At 51.8% G+C, this 18,437-nt stretch overlaps 1 protein-coding gene across 2 annotated transcripts in view; it reads right to left on the bottom strand.

Annotated features, from left to right (window-relative positions):
• GRIK3 (glutamate ionotropic receptor kainate type subunit 3) overlaps positions 1-18,077 on the bottom strand; it is a 239,649-nt gene extending 221,572 nt beyond the window's left edge. The window contains exon 1 of one of the 2 annotated variants that reach the window (XM_065524897.2): positions 17,812-18,077. Coding sequence is in view for 1 of the 2 variants with exons in the window: in XM_045374370.3 (XP_045230305.1) it covers positions 17,126-17,240 (115 nt within the window). In the remaining variant the exon portion in view is untranslated. Of the gene's footprint in view, positions 1-17,125; positions 17,656-17,811 lie in introns of those variants that run through there. The other variant, XM_045374370.3, reaches the window with a different exon arrangement.
• Positions 18,078-18,437: the final 360 nt, after the last annotated feature.

Genomic DNA, 18,437 nt, shown 5'->3' with positions numbered 1-18,437 from the left:
AAAAAAAAAAAAAGGTGTTGAGCTGTTTTCTTTAAAAAGATTTCTTTTTTTTTTTTTTTTTGAGACGGAGTCTCACGCTGTTGCCCAGGCTGGAGTGCAGTGGTGCGATCTCGGCTCACTGCAAGCTCTGCCTCCTGGGTTCACGCCATTCTCCTGCCTCAGCCTCCTGAGTAGCTGGGACTACAGGCGCCCGCCACCGCGCCCGGCTAATTTTTTGTATTTTTAGTAGAGACGGGGTTTCACTGTGGTCTCGATCTCCTGACCTTGTGATCCGCCCGCCTCGGCCTCCCAAAGTGCTGGGATTACAGGCTTGAGCCACCGCGCCCGGCCTTCTTTAAAAAGATTTCTAAAAACCATTAAAAAAAAGCCTGAGAGTATTCTTCACAACCACTACTACCGGCCTTGACCTTCCTGGAGTTTGCATAGCCAGGAGCAGGCACTGGCCTTTTCAGGGAGCTCGGAAAATCTGGATTTTTTTTATAGCATCTCTTGCCGCACAGTTGGGCATGCCTAGAATTTCACAGTGAAAGGAATCCAGAGCCCCTTGATAACACCCCTGGCCAATCTGTGCTTGAGAAGCCGAGGGCAAACCTGAATAGGCTTGTCAAACCTTAGCCAGCTTTGCTTGCTTTTAGCTGTTTTTTTTTTTTTTTTAAGACTCTCCAAATTCACTAGAGATAACACCTCTGACATATGGATCACAATGCTAACAGTTGCCTAAGTTGTTTTTCAGAAATTTAGAGTCTGCTCCTGTCCAGTTCAAACTGAGTGAGACCACTGAACCTTCAACTGGACCTACACAAATGATGGATGGGTAATGAGTCCTCTTTTGACGTCACAGGGCCAAGAGCTCCACCCTCAGGTCATGCTAATGCTGCCATTTGTTTCAGACATCGTCCTATGAAGTGCCATGAAGCTTGACTACGCTTGTGCAGAAACTGATTGCCTCACTTCTCCTCACCCCCAATCACCTTTCCCCATGCCTCAGACCACTCTGCTCCTCTATCCCATAAACAACCCTAAAACACATCTTTGGGAAGGTGGATTTGAGACCTATTTTCCTGTCTCCTCGCGTGGCTGCCACATGAATAAACCCTTTCTCTGCTGCAAAACTCATCGTCTCAGTGACTGGCATACTACACGGTGGGCAAAACAGGTCTGATTCGGTAACACCAGAATCTGGCTCATAATAGGAAGCCCACTAGACTCCAAGGCACTACACTTACTGAATCTTTAAAGAGCACTGAATGTGGATAGCTGGTATTGAATCAAAATCTGCCTTCTTGGACCATCACTCACTGGCCCCAATTCTACTGGGACCTGTAACACCAGATCTGCTCCTTCTCATACACTGCAACCCTTAGAGATTTAGAGATGGCCACTCCCACGTGCATGCCTCCAAATTCTGGTCTCTGAGCACCCTTTCTGGTCCTTTGTCTCTACAAACTGTACAATGGGGACAGAGCTTACTGCACCTTATTTCTCTGGCAGAGCAGAGACTAATAAGGAGAAAGCATTAATATTTTGCTGAAGAGCCCCTGACCCTCCTTACCGCAGGTCTCAGATCCAGGATGGGGGAGCAAAGTCACTCATAGAAAAAGCCACCTTTTGCCAGACGAGTCAGGCTCAAAGGCTGTCTGCCCTCCCCAGCCCCAGGGGGAGATTGATGTCTGCATTGACGGATTGCTCCAATGTATTAGGTAGATAAAGAAATTGATTATTCCATAAATCATTGTCTCCATGAAAAAAAACTCCAATTTTTTAAAAAAGAAAATATTATAAATCTACTCAGGCCCCCATGAGCAAAAGTACAGCCATTTCAATTTAATTGTCTGAGAGCCTCTTTGGTGGAGCCCTAGAAAGAAAAGCCCCTAAGCGACTGACTTCCAAGCTAGATATTCCCTCCTACCCTCCAAGAACAGCCATGTCCAGGAAAGTCCATGGATGAGATGGATTTACACTGCATCAGGAATGATCTGGGTTAGCCAGAAAGAAGAATTTCCTCACCAGAGGAGACAGACTGTGTCCCTTGGAGACTTACAAATTGGATACTAACCCCTTCCTTTACCTTTCACCCCCCTACTTACACATGCATCCATCCATCTAGAAAAGTTAAGGTTCAGTTCTGCTAAAAGACAGGGAACTGGACAAAATGAATCCTGAAGGGGGATAAATGTGACAGTTCAGGGGTGAAAGAACACTCTCGGAACAACATAAGTGATGAACTGATTTAGAAGGGGCAAGGGCAGAAAGGAGAGCAGGAGTGAAGGTGAAATGGAGATGCAGCCTCCCTGCCAACTTGACTGTGCGACTTTCAGTTTGTCTCTTCATCTCTCTGAGCCTCATTACTCCTCCCCAGGACTCCGCGGAATGAGGAAGATCCAAGTGCAAGGCTGTGGTCTAAACTGTACATACCGAAATGTTCAAGGAACCACGGCTATTACTAAAGGTCACCTAATTGGACCTACCACGAGGACATTCAAATACCACCAAACCCAGGAGTGCTGTTTCATTGCCCCCGCATCCCGGAGCCCCCACAAATCCCCTGACCCTATGTACTGTGCAGTATACAGAGTGGGTGCTCCATAAATGTTTGGTGAATCAATGAGTCAGCCCAGAACCCATGTGAAAAAGACAGGAAATAAACACAAAATTACAAACAGCATAAAAATAACCACAATTTTCAAAGCAGATTTTTCTGATTCTGCGAATCCAAGCAGGAGCATCAAAAAGCCCCAAATCCCCTCATACTGAGATATCTTCAGCCAGAGCCCCTAAAGTAGCCCTCACTTTGTAGCTACCATAGCTCACTTCCTCCCAGAATATCCTGGATTTTTCTATCTGTTGTGTGACGTCCAAGATGCCATCTTACCTCTAAAATCCTTGGGGTCCATTTGCCTAAACCTCACTTCTTGTTCAGAGGCAAATTCCTCAGAGGCGAGTGAAACAATTCCTCTGACTCTATCATTCTAACACTCTTCACCTTCTCCGGTCCTGTGAACTCTAGTCCAGGTGCTCCCAGCCAACTCTCCATACCCCAGTGATGGATAAAAGCGTACCATTTCTCTGAGAAACACTGAGGTCACTCCTGGCATGACTTTTCTGTCTGAGAGAGGCTTTGTCAATTCCCAGCCCCATCATAAGCGCTCCCAGACACATCCAGGTGGTAGAGCACCTGGAACCGCTGGGGTTGTTTGGGGAATGCCACCAAGCTGTGACACATTTAATTCCCATCACCTGAATGAGGAATGATTTTATTTACTAGCAGGAAATATGGCTCTATTATAGGTATGCAGGTCTCCACAACTCAGGAAATAATAACGCACAAAATACTTTTAAGAAATCACATTTAGCAATCCTACTTACAAAATGCGATGTGAAAGATGAGGCTGACAAGCCGAGCCAAGATGCTTGGTATCAGGTGTGATATTTGACAATGGAATGCTCACTCGTTTTGTCATCTGCTGCTGCTCCCTAGCAGACAAGCCGTACAAGGCACCAAAGGTTTAAGAACAATTTATGTGGAAGGAAAAAAAAAAGGAGAAAATTCCATCTATTACCTTGATTTTCTTTTACCTTGCGTTATTCTATTTGAACAACCACAAATAACAATTCTTACTAGCCTACCAGAGTTCTAAAGGAATAGCATTTGAAAGAAAGAATGCCTGTTTAACAAGACCTTACAATAACCACACCGCCCATACTAGAAGAGCCAGCACCCGCTACCCCCAGGCCTGGCTGCTCTCCGTGGTGCTGAACACAGAGGTTGGGGAGACCCTCAACCTCCCTGACTCTTGCTGAACCACAAGGTGCATCTGTTATTTTTGACTTTTTCTAAACACATGTGAATCCAATTTGTATTTCTCTTGCAGTGCGGAAAAGTGTTTCACAGGTTTGCTTTTCCACATCGGAAAAGTCTAGGCTCTTTTGCTCTCTTAAGACTGCAAATGTAAAACTTCAAATTCGCAAGTATGTGTGTGTGGTGTGTGTGTGTGTGTGTGTGTGTATGTGTATAATAGGAGGGTAGATCAGGTTTTCTTAACAGGATGAGAGTCAGAGGACCCATATGTTTGTCTGTTTTTTCCCATGGCTCATCAAGGGACATGGCACAAATCATTTTCTCTTTTCTGTCTTCAGCATCCCAATCCGTGATAGAAAAAATAATGGGGACAGGTAGTGCTCCTGTAGCCCTAGCATTTGGGGTTCCTCCATTTGTGTTCTGGTTCTTCCACTGACTCAGAGACCACCAAACAAGATTACCTTGCTGGCCTGGCTTCCTCAAGCACTGAACGATTTCCTGGATCCAGAAGGAAGATGCAAGGCTCTGCTTCTCTTGCAAGAAGACAAGGATTCAGTTTCTCTGCTTAACTCTCCTCCAGCCCACAGTCCCCATGGACCAGCCATAATTCAGCTAAACCTGAGAGTTCACCCATATTTTATTTACTGATTCAATGTTACGAGACAAGTAAAATAGACGGCTGTCACCTCTATTAAACTGGGCAGGAAAAATGGTCATGTAGGCAACAGGCTCTTTCTGCTCATGATGTGTCATGTTTCCCCAGGGAGGGAAGCAAGAAAAGGGGGCGGGCTGGCCTCAGGGGAGAGCTCAGTTCCGTTGTGTTCAGGAGGGGAAGCTCAGGGCTCCACTGCAAAACCTCTCCCATCCTTACTCTCAGCCACATTGGTAGAGTAGACAGATCAGCCCAGTCAGTCAGGAACTGGGACCATCCTTTAAGTCCTCAGTTTCCCCACTGATACAAAGGAAAGTCACTACTCACTCATCAGGCTTGGAATAAAGAAAGATGGTTGAGCCCCAATTTCAGAAGTCTGTGCTAGAGAAGCAAACTTCCATATGGTCATCTCTTACAAGGACACAAACACACATGCACACACTCACTCTCCCCAGAACTTGATGTGGATGATGTATATATTCCCAGGGCTAAAGGGCCTCAGTTGACTGTCTATAAAGCCTGAATCTCCAGGTTAACTGTCAACACCTCTACTTTACACCAAGCTGTCATGTAGACCAGTTGTCTACATATCCTTGCAGGAGCCAGTGATGTGGTAAAGACAGAAAAAGGAGAGACCTGACCTATGATGGGCAGCAGAGCAATGGCCCAGCCACAGTTCTGCCTGACAGCTGTCCTGAGTGCTCAGCCTATTAACAACAGCACAGCAGAGGTTCTCTTCCTTGGTTCAGCTCCCAGAAAGAGCAGCCGAGATGCTGAGTGGCAAGTGGGAAGGAGAGAAGGGTAAGGTCAGAAAAGGCAGGAGGACTGTGGTCTCTCCTCTAGTCTCTTCTTTAAGAAGACAGCTTGTCTCTCTCAAGAAAATCATCATGATAGGAACAAGACAATGAATGTAAAGTCCAATCCTAGACTTGAAAAAGAAGGGCTCACTCCCCCAAATATTCCAGCTCTGCCCAGTAGACTAAATCTAAAAGGTCCTGGCACAGAAAAAGTTGCAGAACTGGTGTGTCAGAAGACCACCACAGACAGCACGAGAACCTTGACTTCGTGGAAGAAACTAACAACATCCTTCATAAAATCCTCATTGACGAAATGGAAAAAGTGTTGAGCTGTATGCCAGGGCAGTTAGGGGGACTTACATTCAAATGACCATATTCACCATTGCATTCATTTATTCCACAAATATTTATTAATTATCTACTAGGAGTCCCGCACTGTGCTAGAAGCACTGGATACTTAAGTGGTGAACAACCTGGCTATGGCCCATGCCGGTACAGCACTTATCTCTAAAATAACCAAGAATTACAATACAGCAAGTGCTACAACAGGAAAAGTAGAGGGTGCTGTGGGACTCAGAAGGGGATGGAGGTTGAGAAGTGCTTCCTGGAGGAAAAGACATGTTCACTGAAACCTTAGTATGAGCAGAAGTTGGCCAGAAAGAAATGGAGTGCAGGCCGGGTGCGGTGGCTCAAGCCTGTAATCCCGGCACTTTGGGAGGCCGAGACGGGCGGATCATGAGGTCAGGAGATCGAGACCATCCTGGCTAACACGGTGAAACCCCGTCTCTACTAAAAAAATACAAAAAACTAGCTGGGCGAGGTGGTGGGCGCCTGTAGTCCCAGCTACTCGGGAGGCTGAGGCAGGAGAATGGCGTAAACCCCGGAGGCGGAGCTTGCAGTGAGCTGAGATCCGGCCACTGCACTCCAGCCTGGGCGACAGAGTGAGACTCCATCTCAAAACAAAAGAAAAAAAAAAAAGAAAGAAAGAAATGGAGTGCAGGCTGGGTGTAGTGGCTCAAGCCTATAATCCCAGCACTTTGGGAGGCCAAGGCAGGCGGATCATGATGTCAGGAGTTTGAGACCAGCCTGGCCAACATAGTGAAACTCCATCTCTACTAAAAATACAAAAATTATCCGGGTGTGGTGGCGTGCACCTGTAGTCCCAGCTACTTGGGAGGCTGAGGCAGGAGAATCGCTTGAACTGGGAGGCAGAGGTTGTGGTGAGCCGAGATCACACCACTGCACTCCAACCTAAGCAACAGAGTGAGACTCTGTCTCAAAAAAACAAAAAAGAAAAAGAAAAGAAAAAAGAAAGGCAGTGCAGAGGCCCAGAGTGTGGGGGAAAGCACAGTGCCTTCTGGGGACTTAGATGTTCAATGCAGTGGATCAGAGAGGGTGAAGCAAGGAGGGACAGTCCATGAGTCCAGAGATGCCAACCATGGCAAATCATAAAGGGCCTGAGGGCATAAGGAAGCCAGTGGAATTCTGAAGCTCATTAAAGTGTAGGATAGTGGATCCAAGACCATTTGAATAAAGCCATCAGACTCTGACATTGCTCATTTCCTGCTTAATGTGTTTATGGCAGACCTGGCTGAAGGGAAGGAGGATATGTTTATCCCAGGCTCAGATGGCATGAAGCATGCGAGACATCAGAATGGGAATCCCCAAAAGCTTCACTATTCAGAACAGTGATTCCCAACCCCAACCATACTATAGGCTAATAACCACTTAACCCCTCTACCACAGACCCCAGGAGGGAGGCAGGGGTTAGAAGAAGAGGGTGTAATCCATACCTGCTTTCCAAGCATGGAGACATGGTAATAGGCCCTGGTGGTCCAGAAACAATGAGTAAGAATAACTGCCTGAAGGTTCAATGATGGAACTTACTTGGGGATAAATGATAGGTTTTGCCTTTAGGCTCAAAAGATCAACTGCCAAAGGGAGGATGAGAAAAGTTACAGATCAGTGGCAATACTCGTGGAAAAGACCTCATGATCTCATGAGACCACCAGCTTAGGATAAATCAACAGACTGCAATGGCTGCTAAAAAGCCTGAAACAGTCTGGTGTTGTACAACCAGACACCAAAGCTGAGACCTGAGGAGGTGATGGTCTTACTGGTTTCAATAAATAAGTAGCACTGTGGTCAGCTCTTGACACCATGCTGGAGGAATTAAGCCACTTTAGTCTGAAGAAATAAATGCCTTTGTGTTTCTGCAGAGCTCTAGTGTAGGACAGGGAACAAACTCAAGCCAGAGTCAGTGGGCAGGGAGATCATAATAGTAGGAGTAATAGACAACATTTACTGAGTGCTTACCATGGCTGTGTTCTAAGCACTTCACATGCATTAACTCATTCAGTCTTTACAAAAACGCTGTGAGGCAGGTACAACTATTATTATCATTATTATTTTGAGATATTAAATACTTTGCTCTTGGGAGGCTGAAGAGGGGAGATCACAAGGTCAGGAGTTAGAGACCAGGCTGGCCAATATGGTGAAACCCCATCTCTACTAAAAATAGAAAAATTAGCCGGGCGCGGTAGCGGGTGCCTGTAGTGCCAGCTACTCAGGAGGCTGAAGCAGGAGAATTGCTTGAACCTGGAACCTGGGCGGTGGAGGTTGCAGTGAGCTGAGATCACGCCACTGCACTCCAGCCTGGGCAAAAGAGCAAGACTCCATCTCAAAAAAAAAAAAAAAAAAGTTTGCTCAAGATTAGACAGGTGGGAAGTGAGGGAGGCAGCCTTCAAAGTCAGGCTGTTAGATCCTAGAATCTATGAGCTTATCCTCAAGATTAGACTGAGAGCTAAATGTACTGAGAGATTCGTTTGTGCCAGGCATGTTAATTCTCACAATAATCCCATGAGGTGAAATCTGCTATTATCCTGATTTTACAAATAAGGAAATCTAGACTTAGAGAAAGTAAGTGACTTACCCAAAGTCACACAGCCAGGAGAGAAGGGATCAAGAGTTGAAACTCAGACAGAGGAATTTCAAACCTACACTCAGACCCCAGTTATATTGCCCTCCTGGAACTGCAGGGAGACACATGTTAGCTTTTTAGAGGAAAATTTGCAACAAAGATTAGCATGGGCAAAACATCTGCAGTAAAGAATGGGTGGGGCCTAAAATTGGTGAGCTCCCATTGCAGGCGGCATTCAATCGGAGACTGGCCGTCCACCTGTATGTAGTGGGGTCATCCACTGATCTGGAACGGCAGTTCTCAAAGTGTGGCTCCCGGATGAGCAGCAGCATCATGATCTGGGAACCTGTTTAAAAGGCAAGCACTCAGGCCTCACCCCAGACCCACGGAATCAGAAGGTCTGTGGATGGGGCCCAGCAATCTGCATCTTAACGGGTGCTTTGGGTGATTCTGGCACATGCTAATATTTGAGAACTAGAGGCCTAGAATGACCCCTGGGGTTCTTTTCAGCCTAGATTATTTGATTCTTCACCATAGACAGGAAATGTGATGCCTGGAGCCCTGGAAAGTCCTTGGCTCCCTGCTCCTGCTTTTCCGCCCAATTGGGCAGCTTTTTGGAATAGCATATTTCAGTTCTGCAAAGCAGATGCAGAAAGGCTTTGCAGAAGTCTCCCTCATTCCCATATTTAAAGAGCTCATCTCTGCAGTTGTTCTGAGAACTCTATAAACCCCCTTTCATCGGCAGCCTGTCTGCATCAGTCCCTTTAATAGCGCAAGACTTAATCGTCTCCTATGGATTGGAACCCTCTTAATACAAACCAGAATCTTAGCTCCTTCTTGCTGCTTTTCCCCTCTCTGCTATCCTTAACTACCATTCAGCATGGCACCAAAGGATTTGGAGTTGTAGCCACCACTCCCCCTGGATCTCACTCCATCTCATTATCTCCGATCTGTACGATCACCATGGGGACTTTCTCCTCCCTGCCTTTTGCCTCTGTCCTCATTACCTGGTGTCTCCTAGGAGAGCCAAAGTGTCTATCCCCTAGGGTCTCCAGCCTCAGACCCTGTCTAGTCTCCAGTGGCCTGCCCAGGAGGCGAGATGGTACTCCCCATCTGAGAAGGGCTGATCAAGACTCTCTGGACCAGCCCCTTAAGGACATCCCATAATCAGGGTCTTCCCAGCTCTGAACATAGGCAAAATGCATTTTAATCAAAATGCTGCAAAATAATGGGTCAGGCAGTGTCTGGGAGCTGACATTAGGAGCATCCAAGGAAGGGTACCTCTCCTGCTCCCTAGCACAGTGGGTAACTGGTAAAGACTGCTAGGCCCACCAACTCCAGTGCAGAGCCCATGGGTATGTGAGCAATGGGCAGATGCCATGTACGAGGCTGCATGGAGTATGGGGCACTAGGGGTTAGCACAAAGCCAAGGGCACACGAGATGCAGACAGCCTCAGAGCTCAGAGTTAGTGGAGATGTGGCCCCACCCTTGGGGAACTCTCTTTTTTCCTCCTAAAATTTATTAAGCATCAGGCACTATGCAAAGAGCTTTACATACCTTATCTCCTTTAATCCTCACAACAACCCTATGCAGACAGTACTGTAAGGGTCAACCACAAGATTTTTGTAGGTCAACAACAGCTGCACATGGTTCAACCTAACGTTAATACTTCTATTTTATAGATGAGGAAATGGAAGCTCAGAGGTGTGGTGACTTCCCCAAGGTCACACAGCAAGTACACATTGGACTCACGTTCAAAAATAGATCCACCACATTTCATCAGACCCAAGACATGCCATTCTTTCTTAGAGTGCCAAGAAAGAAAAAATTCTGCAAGTAAACTTAGACATGACATGTGAGACACGAGTTGATGTCAGAGATATGAAAATGTGAAAAAAAAATCCCATCTTAGAATCAATGAAATATATTAGTGACTCCAAAAAAATCATTCTGCTTCTTGGAAGTGATGGGGGAGAGATGGCCTGAGACACCCTTGAGAAGCTCCTTGTCTAGTCAGGGAGGCACGACACACATGCATTAGAGAAAGCCTAGACACCCACTCGCCCCCAGATAACCACGGCCAAGGTCAATACTATTAGTAAACAAGGTGTAAAGGTCAAAGGAAGCAAAGTGAAGGACCTGGGCAGCTAAGCTGTGAAGAAGGAGAGGCAGTGTGGACCCTGGAGGTGATTTCCAAAGGAAATAAAACAAAGAAAGGAAGGGCAGAGGGCTCTGGGGGCATGGCTGCTATGAAACATGGCTATGAGAGACAAAAGAAAATCTGAACAACCTGTCGTCCTCAAACCCAGTCTCCTGGCCCTCAATTTGGTGTCATCTCTCCAAATCATGCTCAATTAGGATTTGTCTCTGGAGCACAAAGAGAAGTAGGAGGAAAAGTATACTCCAGAAGCAAATTCAGATGCTGGGCCAGGGCCAGGATTTAAGGAAGCGCCCACTCTCATGGTCCGTCATGCAAGCAAAGGGTCCTCATTTGAGGGCCTCCTTAGAGTTGGCTCCCTGGAGGCCTCCCTAGCATCACCCTACTCCCAGACCTGTGCACAGACTCCTCCAAGGGCAAAAAGAAATGCTCAACTGTGGACAGCACGTAAGCTTTTTTGAAAAGACATCACACCTATTTAACCCAATGGGCAGTATCATCCCCATTTTACAGATGGGGAAATGGAGGCCCTAGAAAGTAACATAACCCTTCTGACCGTGCCTGTCCCAAACCTGTCACCTTCGTAGTGACTTTGCGCAGTGCATCTTCCCCCTACTTCCAGAACAGCTCAGTGCCTGGCAGCCACCATTATCCCAGGCTCCCCTGTCCCCCTGGGAGAAGGAACACCGCAGACAGAGAAGGGTAAGTCTGGGTTTGCCTTTGCCTTTGCTTTTGCAGATGGAATGGTGGATTAGGAAGGCTCTCGCATCCAAGTCCCCACACCCAAACCACGGTGTCTGTGACACAGCAACACATAATCCAGGACCCAGCGGCAGCAGGCCCTATTTAGAAAGTCAGGATGTGACTCTTGCTTAAAAATAAAACGACCATAAAACCTATTAGCCTTGAAGGGATGTTGGCAAGAAGGAACAGGACTGAGGAAGGAAAAGGGAAGTGAGGGAAGGAAGGAATAACAAAGACAGCTAATTCTCTAATCACCTTCTCTTTCCAGGTCACTGGGTGAGGAGGATGGGGGGTGAAGGAGACACAGACACGAGGCCTTTGGGCTTCCTCAAGGCTTTGACAATGTCTTTGAGGACAGCCTGGTGGTTCCAATGGGGACATGTAGACTATAGACCCCAGAACAGTGGGATCCCTGTAGGTGAACTGACCTCACCCAAGGGTGAATCCGTCCTTTATTTAGGGCTTAGATTAAAGCCTTGAGCAGAATCCAGAAGCCAGGACAATGTGGGAGGTAGTAAGTGGAAGGATGTGTGTTGGTGGGAAGGCTGGGAAAGGCCATCCACACCTGTGCCCTGGAGGCGGCGAATCTGCCACACAGCTCATCAGCAAGGCCAGTCTGACACTGAAAACTAGGACTGGTGGAATTCAGCATGGTAGAGCCCAGATGGCCATCCTCCCAGAGCAGGACCAACACAGCCCAGCCAGTGAGACCTCACTCAGCAAACAGAACGGAGAGTGGGGGCAAGGGCACTGCATTCAGCCCCTTTAGAAACCATTTCTTGCCACCTCCAGACGGCAAAGCCAGCTAAAAGCACAGGATCCAGAGGCAGGCAGACCATACTTCTTATCCTACTTCTACCACTCACTGGCTGCGTGATCTTGGGCAAGTGACTTCACCAAGCTTAGTTCCCTCACCTGTAAAATGGGATACAGGGATGCCTGTAGGTGGTGAAGGCTACCCAGTATGAAGAGAAAAACCCTATGGCTCCATTTATTGAGCACTTACTATTTACCCACACTATGAGTCATTGTTTGAAAAGCATTTGGCACAGTGCTTAGTGGCTAATAATTGCACAATAAATCGGGGCCATCGTATTGTTGTCATTGCTGTTTCATTATTCTGATTTTGCTCCAGACCCAGGTGGGGCCCCAGGCAGAAGACACTGCGGTGGCCGTCTCAGCACAGGCACACTGCCCTCTGGTGCTGCTGCTGGAGAATCAGCACCTGGGAGAAGAGCGACTCCAGGAATCAAGCCCAGGGCCAAGACGCCAGCCCCATCTGCATCAGCTCTATTTCCATACCAGGCAGGCCCTTGGTGCATCTGTCTTCCCAGAGCTGCAGCCCTACCACACCGGCCTCTGGAGGACAAGCGAGTGCCTGCTGGGTGCTAGCCTCAACAAGGGCCCTGCTCTTGCAACATCGGTCCTCTCTGTTGCCAGGCGGGGAGTGCGGAGCCCTCCAGTTCCTCTGCGCGCTGCCCAGTGGAGTGAAGCATCCGCTCTCTCAGTTCCCTCTGGAAGGTTCTGAGCAAGCAAGGGAAGCCAGGCTGCAGCTGCGGGAGGAAGAGACAGGGGAAGCTGCTGTGGCAGGTAGAGGAGGCGCCACCTCAGCAGACCAGAAACACAGTCCCAGTCACTGAGATCAAACAGGTCTCCTGCTAAAAGAAACCCTTTCACGAAGCAGGCCTATAGTCTGTGCTGCGTATGGCCTTATACTTCTCTCAAGAGGAGCGGTAGTTCCACAGCCCACGGGGGCATCTGTGCTTCCTTCCTCATGGAGGGGACTGTTTCCTGGAGCAGGGACAGAGTACCTGTGGGACCGTGGGGATTCGGGAAGGCTCACAGGCCCTACAAAGGATCCTAAAAGCAGCTAGGTAGCTTGTATTCCTGGAGGTGTTGGGGATAAAGAGCCACCCCACAAAGCCCTTTCAAAACAACACATGAGCTGGACTTCTGAGGTCAGCCATCCTGCTGGCTACAGGAGGATGCAGGTGACCTTGAAAGAGCCTAGTGAGGCCAGGGTGCCTGGGCTCACCTTGCATAAACCACCTCTAAAGACCCTAGGTCATCCTGACATCAAAAGACTGTTTAGTGCAATGTGAGGCAGGCATCAGGAAAAAAATTAAACTCCAGTTGAGAAGCAGGAAAGCTGGGGCTGACAGCAGCCGCTGGGCTGAAAAGTGGAGGTAGAAATTCCTCAAGTTAGTGATCTCTAAGGCCCCGCGGGCCACTCCCAGGTCTTGTCTGAAGCTATTTACTTCCAGGGGGGAAAACCCTATTGATCTTCATTCAGCGGCTGTCTGCTCCTACAAGGCGGCGATGTTTCAGCGCATCACCAGTCACTGCAAGAAATTTCTCATTGTTTTACACACAGCGGCTCCCAAACTCAAGAGATGAATGTTTAGGATAATTTGGGTGAACCGATCAGAAGAGTTACAGATGGGGCCGGTTTGGGAACTCTGAGGGAGGGGGCGTCTCTCCCCGGGGATCGGCCGCGTTGCTTGCTGGGCCCCTGTACATTCACGAAACTCAGGACCTTGCAGCTCAGTTCTGCTCTATCTGTAGATGCTCAGAGTCCAGAGCTGGGCCAACCCTTCCCTCTCCCCACCCCCCACACACCTGCTTTATGTCTCTGCAGTCATTTGGCTTCAAACCTCCCCACTGGCTGGCTGGAGATCGCCACCAACCACTTCAGCTCCTCAACACACAGAAGAGCTGGCCAGGCTTCCCCAGCTGCTGCTACCACTGTCTAGTTCCCTTTTCAAATTCCAGGCTGGCCCTCAATCCTACATATGCCGGTAACATGAGGGGAGACCTAACCATGAAACCTACAGTAGCATAACAGTGCCCACCAGGCTGCACTAAAGGGAACTTTGAAACCACAGAACATACCAACCATTAAGGCCAACCAAATAGTTTACAGATGGAGAAACTGAGGCCTGGGGTTCCAGGGAGAGGTGTGATTTGATGAAAATGGCCCAACAAACTGGTGGCAGATGCAGCAGAAAACCAGACCTCCTGGCTCCAAGTCCAGCAGCCCCTCCACTACAGCTTTGGGGTCAGGCCACCTGGAAATTCAGGTCCTCGCAGGAGGTCACTTAAGCCTGTTTGGCTGAGAGAATCTATGCATTAAACTGCCTTCCATGAGTTAAGACTGGGATTCATCCAAACAATAATAACGATGATAATAATAATAAAATGCCAAACAATATGCCTTGAAAACCTTCAATGAACAACATTTGATAATCATACACAGAATACATCTTCCACATATTCACATAAAATAATCAATGATCATTTTTTCCCGCAGACTACAATCCAATTATTCTCTCTCCCTTGCTCTCTCCCTCACTGTCTTTTGTTACTTGCAAACCATCCAAGCAATCAATGCCTTGACCTCTCCTTCTGATAGACACAATTACAAAAAGACAGAGCAATGCAATTCATCTATTCAAGACAGATTGTTTGAACACTGTGTCACACTGCTGAGCTATCCATCTCCTTGTCTAAGAGGAAATTTCAGCCCCCAAAAGAGGCACAAAGAGAGGGGGCGGGTACGATGCTCCCCAGCCCAGAGAGCCCCTCTCACACCTGCAGGAAAGCCCTCTCCGGGCTGATACTCGGCAACGCCTGGCTGCTGGAGAAGGATTCAGCTCCAAGCTCAGCCGGCTGAGGCGCCAGTCTTGAGAACCAGAAGCACCTAGCACACTCCAGAGGGCCTCAATTCTTATAGCCCCAGCCAGAGCCCTGAGATCCCAGGGATGGCAGAGATGGGAAAAGGGAGATGGCACCTGGCCCAGCCAAGGCGGTGTGTTTGGGTTTTAGCATGATATTCTCATTCTCTCTCTCTCGCTCTCGCTCTTTCTGTCCATGACCACTGTAGCTCCCTGGCTCCAGCTGGGGTTCGAGCAGCGGCTCAGAAGGACAGAAGCTCAGCTCCCCAGGAGGCTCCAGAGAAGCCCAGAAGCCTCAGAGGCCTCCCATCCTCCGCCCAAACTGGCACAGCTCTGGCGGTCACGTTTGGCGCAGGCACAACACCCCAGTCCATGGGCTGAGAATCAAATGGGGCAGGGCTCTTGGATATAAATGGCCTGGGCTGACACGCTAATTAATCCTGGGGCTTAATACGAAGAAGATTAGAAGAGAGGAGGGCTCTGCCATCCGTTAATTGCATTATTACACGCTGAACCCAAGAAAGGGCTGGTAGGCTTGGGGATGCTCTTCCTAAGGGCTGGGAGGAACTCCCTAACCCATTCAATTTCACAGTAAGGATACATCATCCTGCGCCTTCCCAGCTTATCCCTCTGAGGCTGCCCTCACCGTAGCCTGTCTTTCTGGGCCTCCAAAGACTTCCCTTCCTGAGGCTGGGCTGGGAGCACACCCACCCCACCCCTATGAAGGAAGGACCAAGGAAGAGGGAGCTGCAATCCGTGCGATGGGCAGATAGCGTCTTCTCAGTCTCCCCACCTTTTTCCCCAAGGACACTCTACGACGCAGGCCCCCAAAAAAGCAGAGGGGAGGAGACAGGGAATAAAGGAAGCGCTGGTCCGTTACTGGCGGGGGTGGGGGGGCTTCTGCCCCTGGAATGGTGCCAAGTTGGGCTCGGGGCAGGCAAAGGCACAGAGATAGAAGACATTTCGGTTGTCAGGAGCAGCCTGGGCTGCAAATGGTTAAGTCTGACCATAAGGGCTGTCCCCAGAGTCCCCTCCCGTGCCTGGCCTCATCTGCCACCGGTGCCTGCCGGTGTTTGCCTGCCAGGGTCCTGGGCATGGACCGAAAGATCTCAGCGTGGGCAGAGCCGAGGACTGTGCTCTGCCCCATCCAGACAGGAGTTCAAGAGGGTCCGGTCCCCGGGCGGCCGCCCGGGAGGAGACCCATCCTCTGGGTTTCTGACCGCCTCCTAGGAAAATCTGAAGTACAGAAACCAAGCCCGACACCGGTTCCGGCACCTCTTTCACGTCGCTGACGGCCCAAGGTCCGCCCTGGAGAAGAGCTGCAGAGGAGGAGGGTGGCCCTGGCTCGGCGGAGTCTGGCTTGCCTCGTGCCAGGCGCTGGTGCTGGCGCCGAGTGAACCCAGGCGGCCCAGGTCTCCGGCCTGGCGGCGGGCGCAGGGCCCTCGGTGATGCAGGCTCCGTCGTAGCCCAGCCAGGCCCAGCCCTGCCGGTCACCGGCCCGGGACACGCGCAGCGCTCAGGCCCGCAGGGTGCCTTGGGCGGCCACAACAAAGTTAAAGCCCGGAGTAAGAGTCTCGGGCGAGAAGAGACGCGGAGAAGCCGGAGCCTCGGAAAGCCGCGCGCAGCCCCGCCAGCCGCCGCCAGCTGCGGAGGAATTTGGGCTAACTTTAAAAACCGCTGGCGTCCCTGGGCTGCCCGCCCGGGCCGCGCTGGCCGGCCTCCGTGGTCCCTTCCCTCTACCTGCGCTGCCCCGGGCGGAGAGAGGCCTTGGCCCCAGGGACCAGCTGCAGCGGGCAGCAGGGGCCTGCTCCCTCTACCCCCGCCCCATTTGCACGGGGCTGAACCGGTGCCACCGAGGCCAAGGGCGACCACCGGGAGAGAAGACCGGCTGTCCTCGTCATGCGAATCTGTGCCCTGCGACCTCGCCGCAGCCGCTCGAGCTATGCCCGAGGTGGGGACGAGGGGCCCGCGGGGAGTGAGGTGAGCAGAGGAGATAAGTTGGCGCCTTCCCCAGGGTCCCCACTCTGCGGAGAAGCCAGATCGCAGAACTCGGTAGGCTGCGGTTCATGCTGGCAGTCGCCGCGAAATGCGCCCGCGACTCGGGATCGCACTGGAAACCTTCGCCACACTCTGCCAGGTCTGACCTACCAGGAGCGCGCCAAGGGCCCCTCGCCGCTGCGGCCCGGCGGCCTCCTCCCCAATAAGTAAGGCCCGTGACCCCGACTCTGGAACTTTGTCCTCACAGGGACGAGCTCCTGGGGGTCTCCGGCTCAGCAGCCCGGAGAGAGGTTAGGAAAATCTCTCAGGAACGCGTTCGGAGGCCCCCCATTCCCGCCCCCGCCCGGGCGCACGTTGATCCCCGGCTCCAGAGAGCCCTTACCGATCCGGATGACGTGGGGCATCCCGCGCGAGTCCGGGATCCAGAAGGCGCACACGAGGAGCCCGGCCCAGTATTCCCAAACCAGACTCCGGAGGCGCCGCCAGGGAGCGGTCATCGTTGGGCGCCGCCGAGCGTGCCCGGGGCGCGGCCGTGGCGGGCTCCCTGGGGCGGCAGCTCTAGGCGCGGGCGCGCAGCAGCCCCGAAGGCGCCGCCTGGCCCAGCCGCCCGGCTCCCGAGCGCCGCTGCGAGTGGGGGGCGCCCCGCGGCGCGGCGCACATCTTACTGGGGGGCCGCCCCGCCGGCGCCCGCCCCGCCTGGCTGCCGCCCACGAGCTGCCCGCGAGCGAGGCTCCTGGGCTCCGCCCGGGCTCTGCTCGGACTCGGCTCCGGCTCCGACTCGCGTCGGCTTGGCTCCCGCGCGGGCTCCCACCTGCCCCGGCTGCCGGGCGCTGGCGGGCTGGCTGCACGCGTCTCCGGCCGCTCCTCCTCCAGCCGCCGCCGATGCTATCGCCCGGGCTCGCACAAAGCCCCGGAGTGGAGTTGCACGCGCGCACACTCTCCCTCCCAACCCCCTCCCCCGCGCCCTGCCTCCCGCCTCCCGCGCCGCCCGCGCTCCCTCCGCGCACTCCCCCGCGCACACACACTTCACATTCACACCCGCCGAGGCACACACTCTCGCGCTCACACCTGCGCGGGGAGCGGGGAAGGGGACCCTGGCCCCAGCGTGCGGGGACGTCCGGAGAACGAGGACTCTCCTCGCTTCCCAGACGTCCCCATCCGCCCCGCCGGCCCCAGTCCCTTCGACTGCGAGGGCACCGAGCCCGGGAGCCAGGCGTGGAGCGCGAGAGCTGGCACTGCGAGCTGGGAAACGGCGGCAGCCCAGCGGCCGGACCAGCTGGAGGAGACGCGCCCGCTGGAGCAGCCAGACCGGGAGCCCGCCGTCTGCGGAGTCTGGCCTCGCGGCTCCCACGCAGCGGGCGCTGGCTGGAGGGCGGCGGCGGCGGGAGATTGACCCGGGAACTGGCTTCCCTCCCCAACCCCATCCCTCCTGGAAGCAGAGTTGGGGCTGGGGGTTCGGAGAGGCAGAATTCAGAGAATTGTCTACGCTGGGCCAGGGGAGCTTCGGGAGTTGGTAGAGGTGGGAGAGCCCAAGCCAGACCCCCTACTGTGGGAAGCTGGACTTGACCCGTGCGCCGGTCCCGGGGCTGCGGAGGAGGAAGACCGCTCACCCCGCAGATATAGCGGGGGGGGGGGGCATGTGCGCGGGACCCGCTCCCTCTCAGCCCTCTCCCGGAACTGTGCAGGAGGGGGTG

This window comes from Macaca fascicularis, chromosome 1, assembly GCF_037993035.2.
Source record: "Macaca fascicularis isolate 582-1 chromosome 1, T2T-MFA8v1.1".
Taxonomy (NCBI): domain Eukaryota; kingdom Metazoa; phylum Chordata; class Mammalia; order Primates; family Cercopithecidae; genus Macaca; species Macaca fascicularis.
The sequence above is the reverse complement of the archived record's forward strand: the minus strand, read 5'-3'. Positions and strand labels throughout refer to the sequence as shown.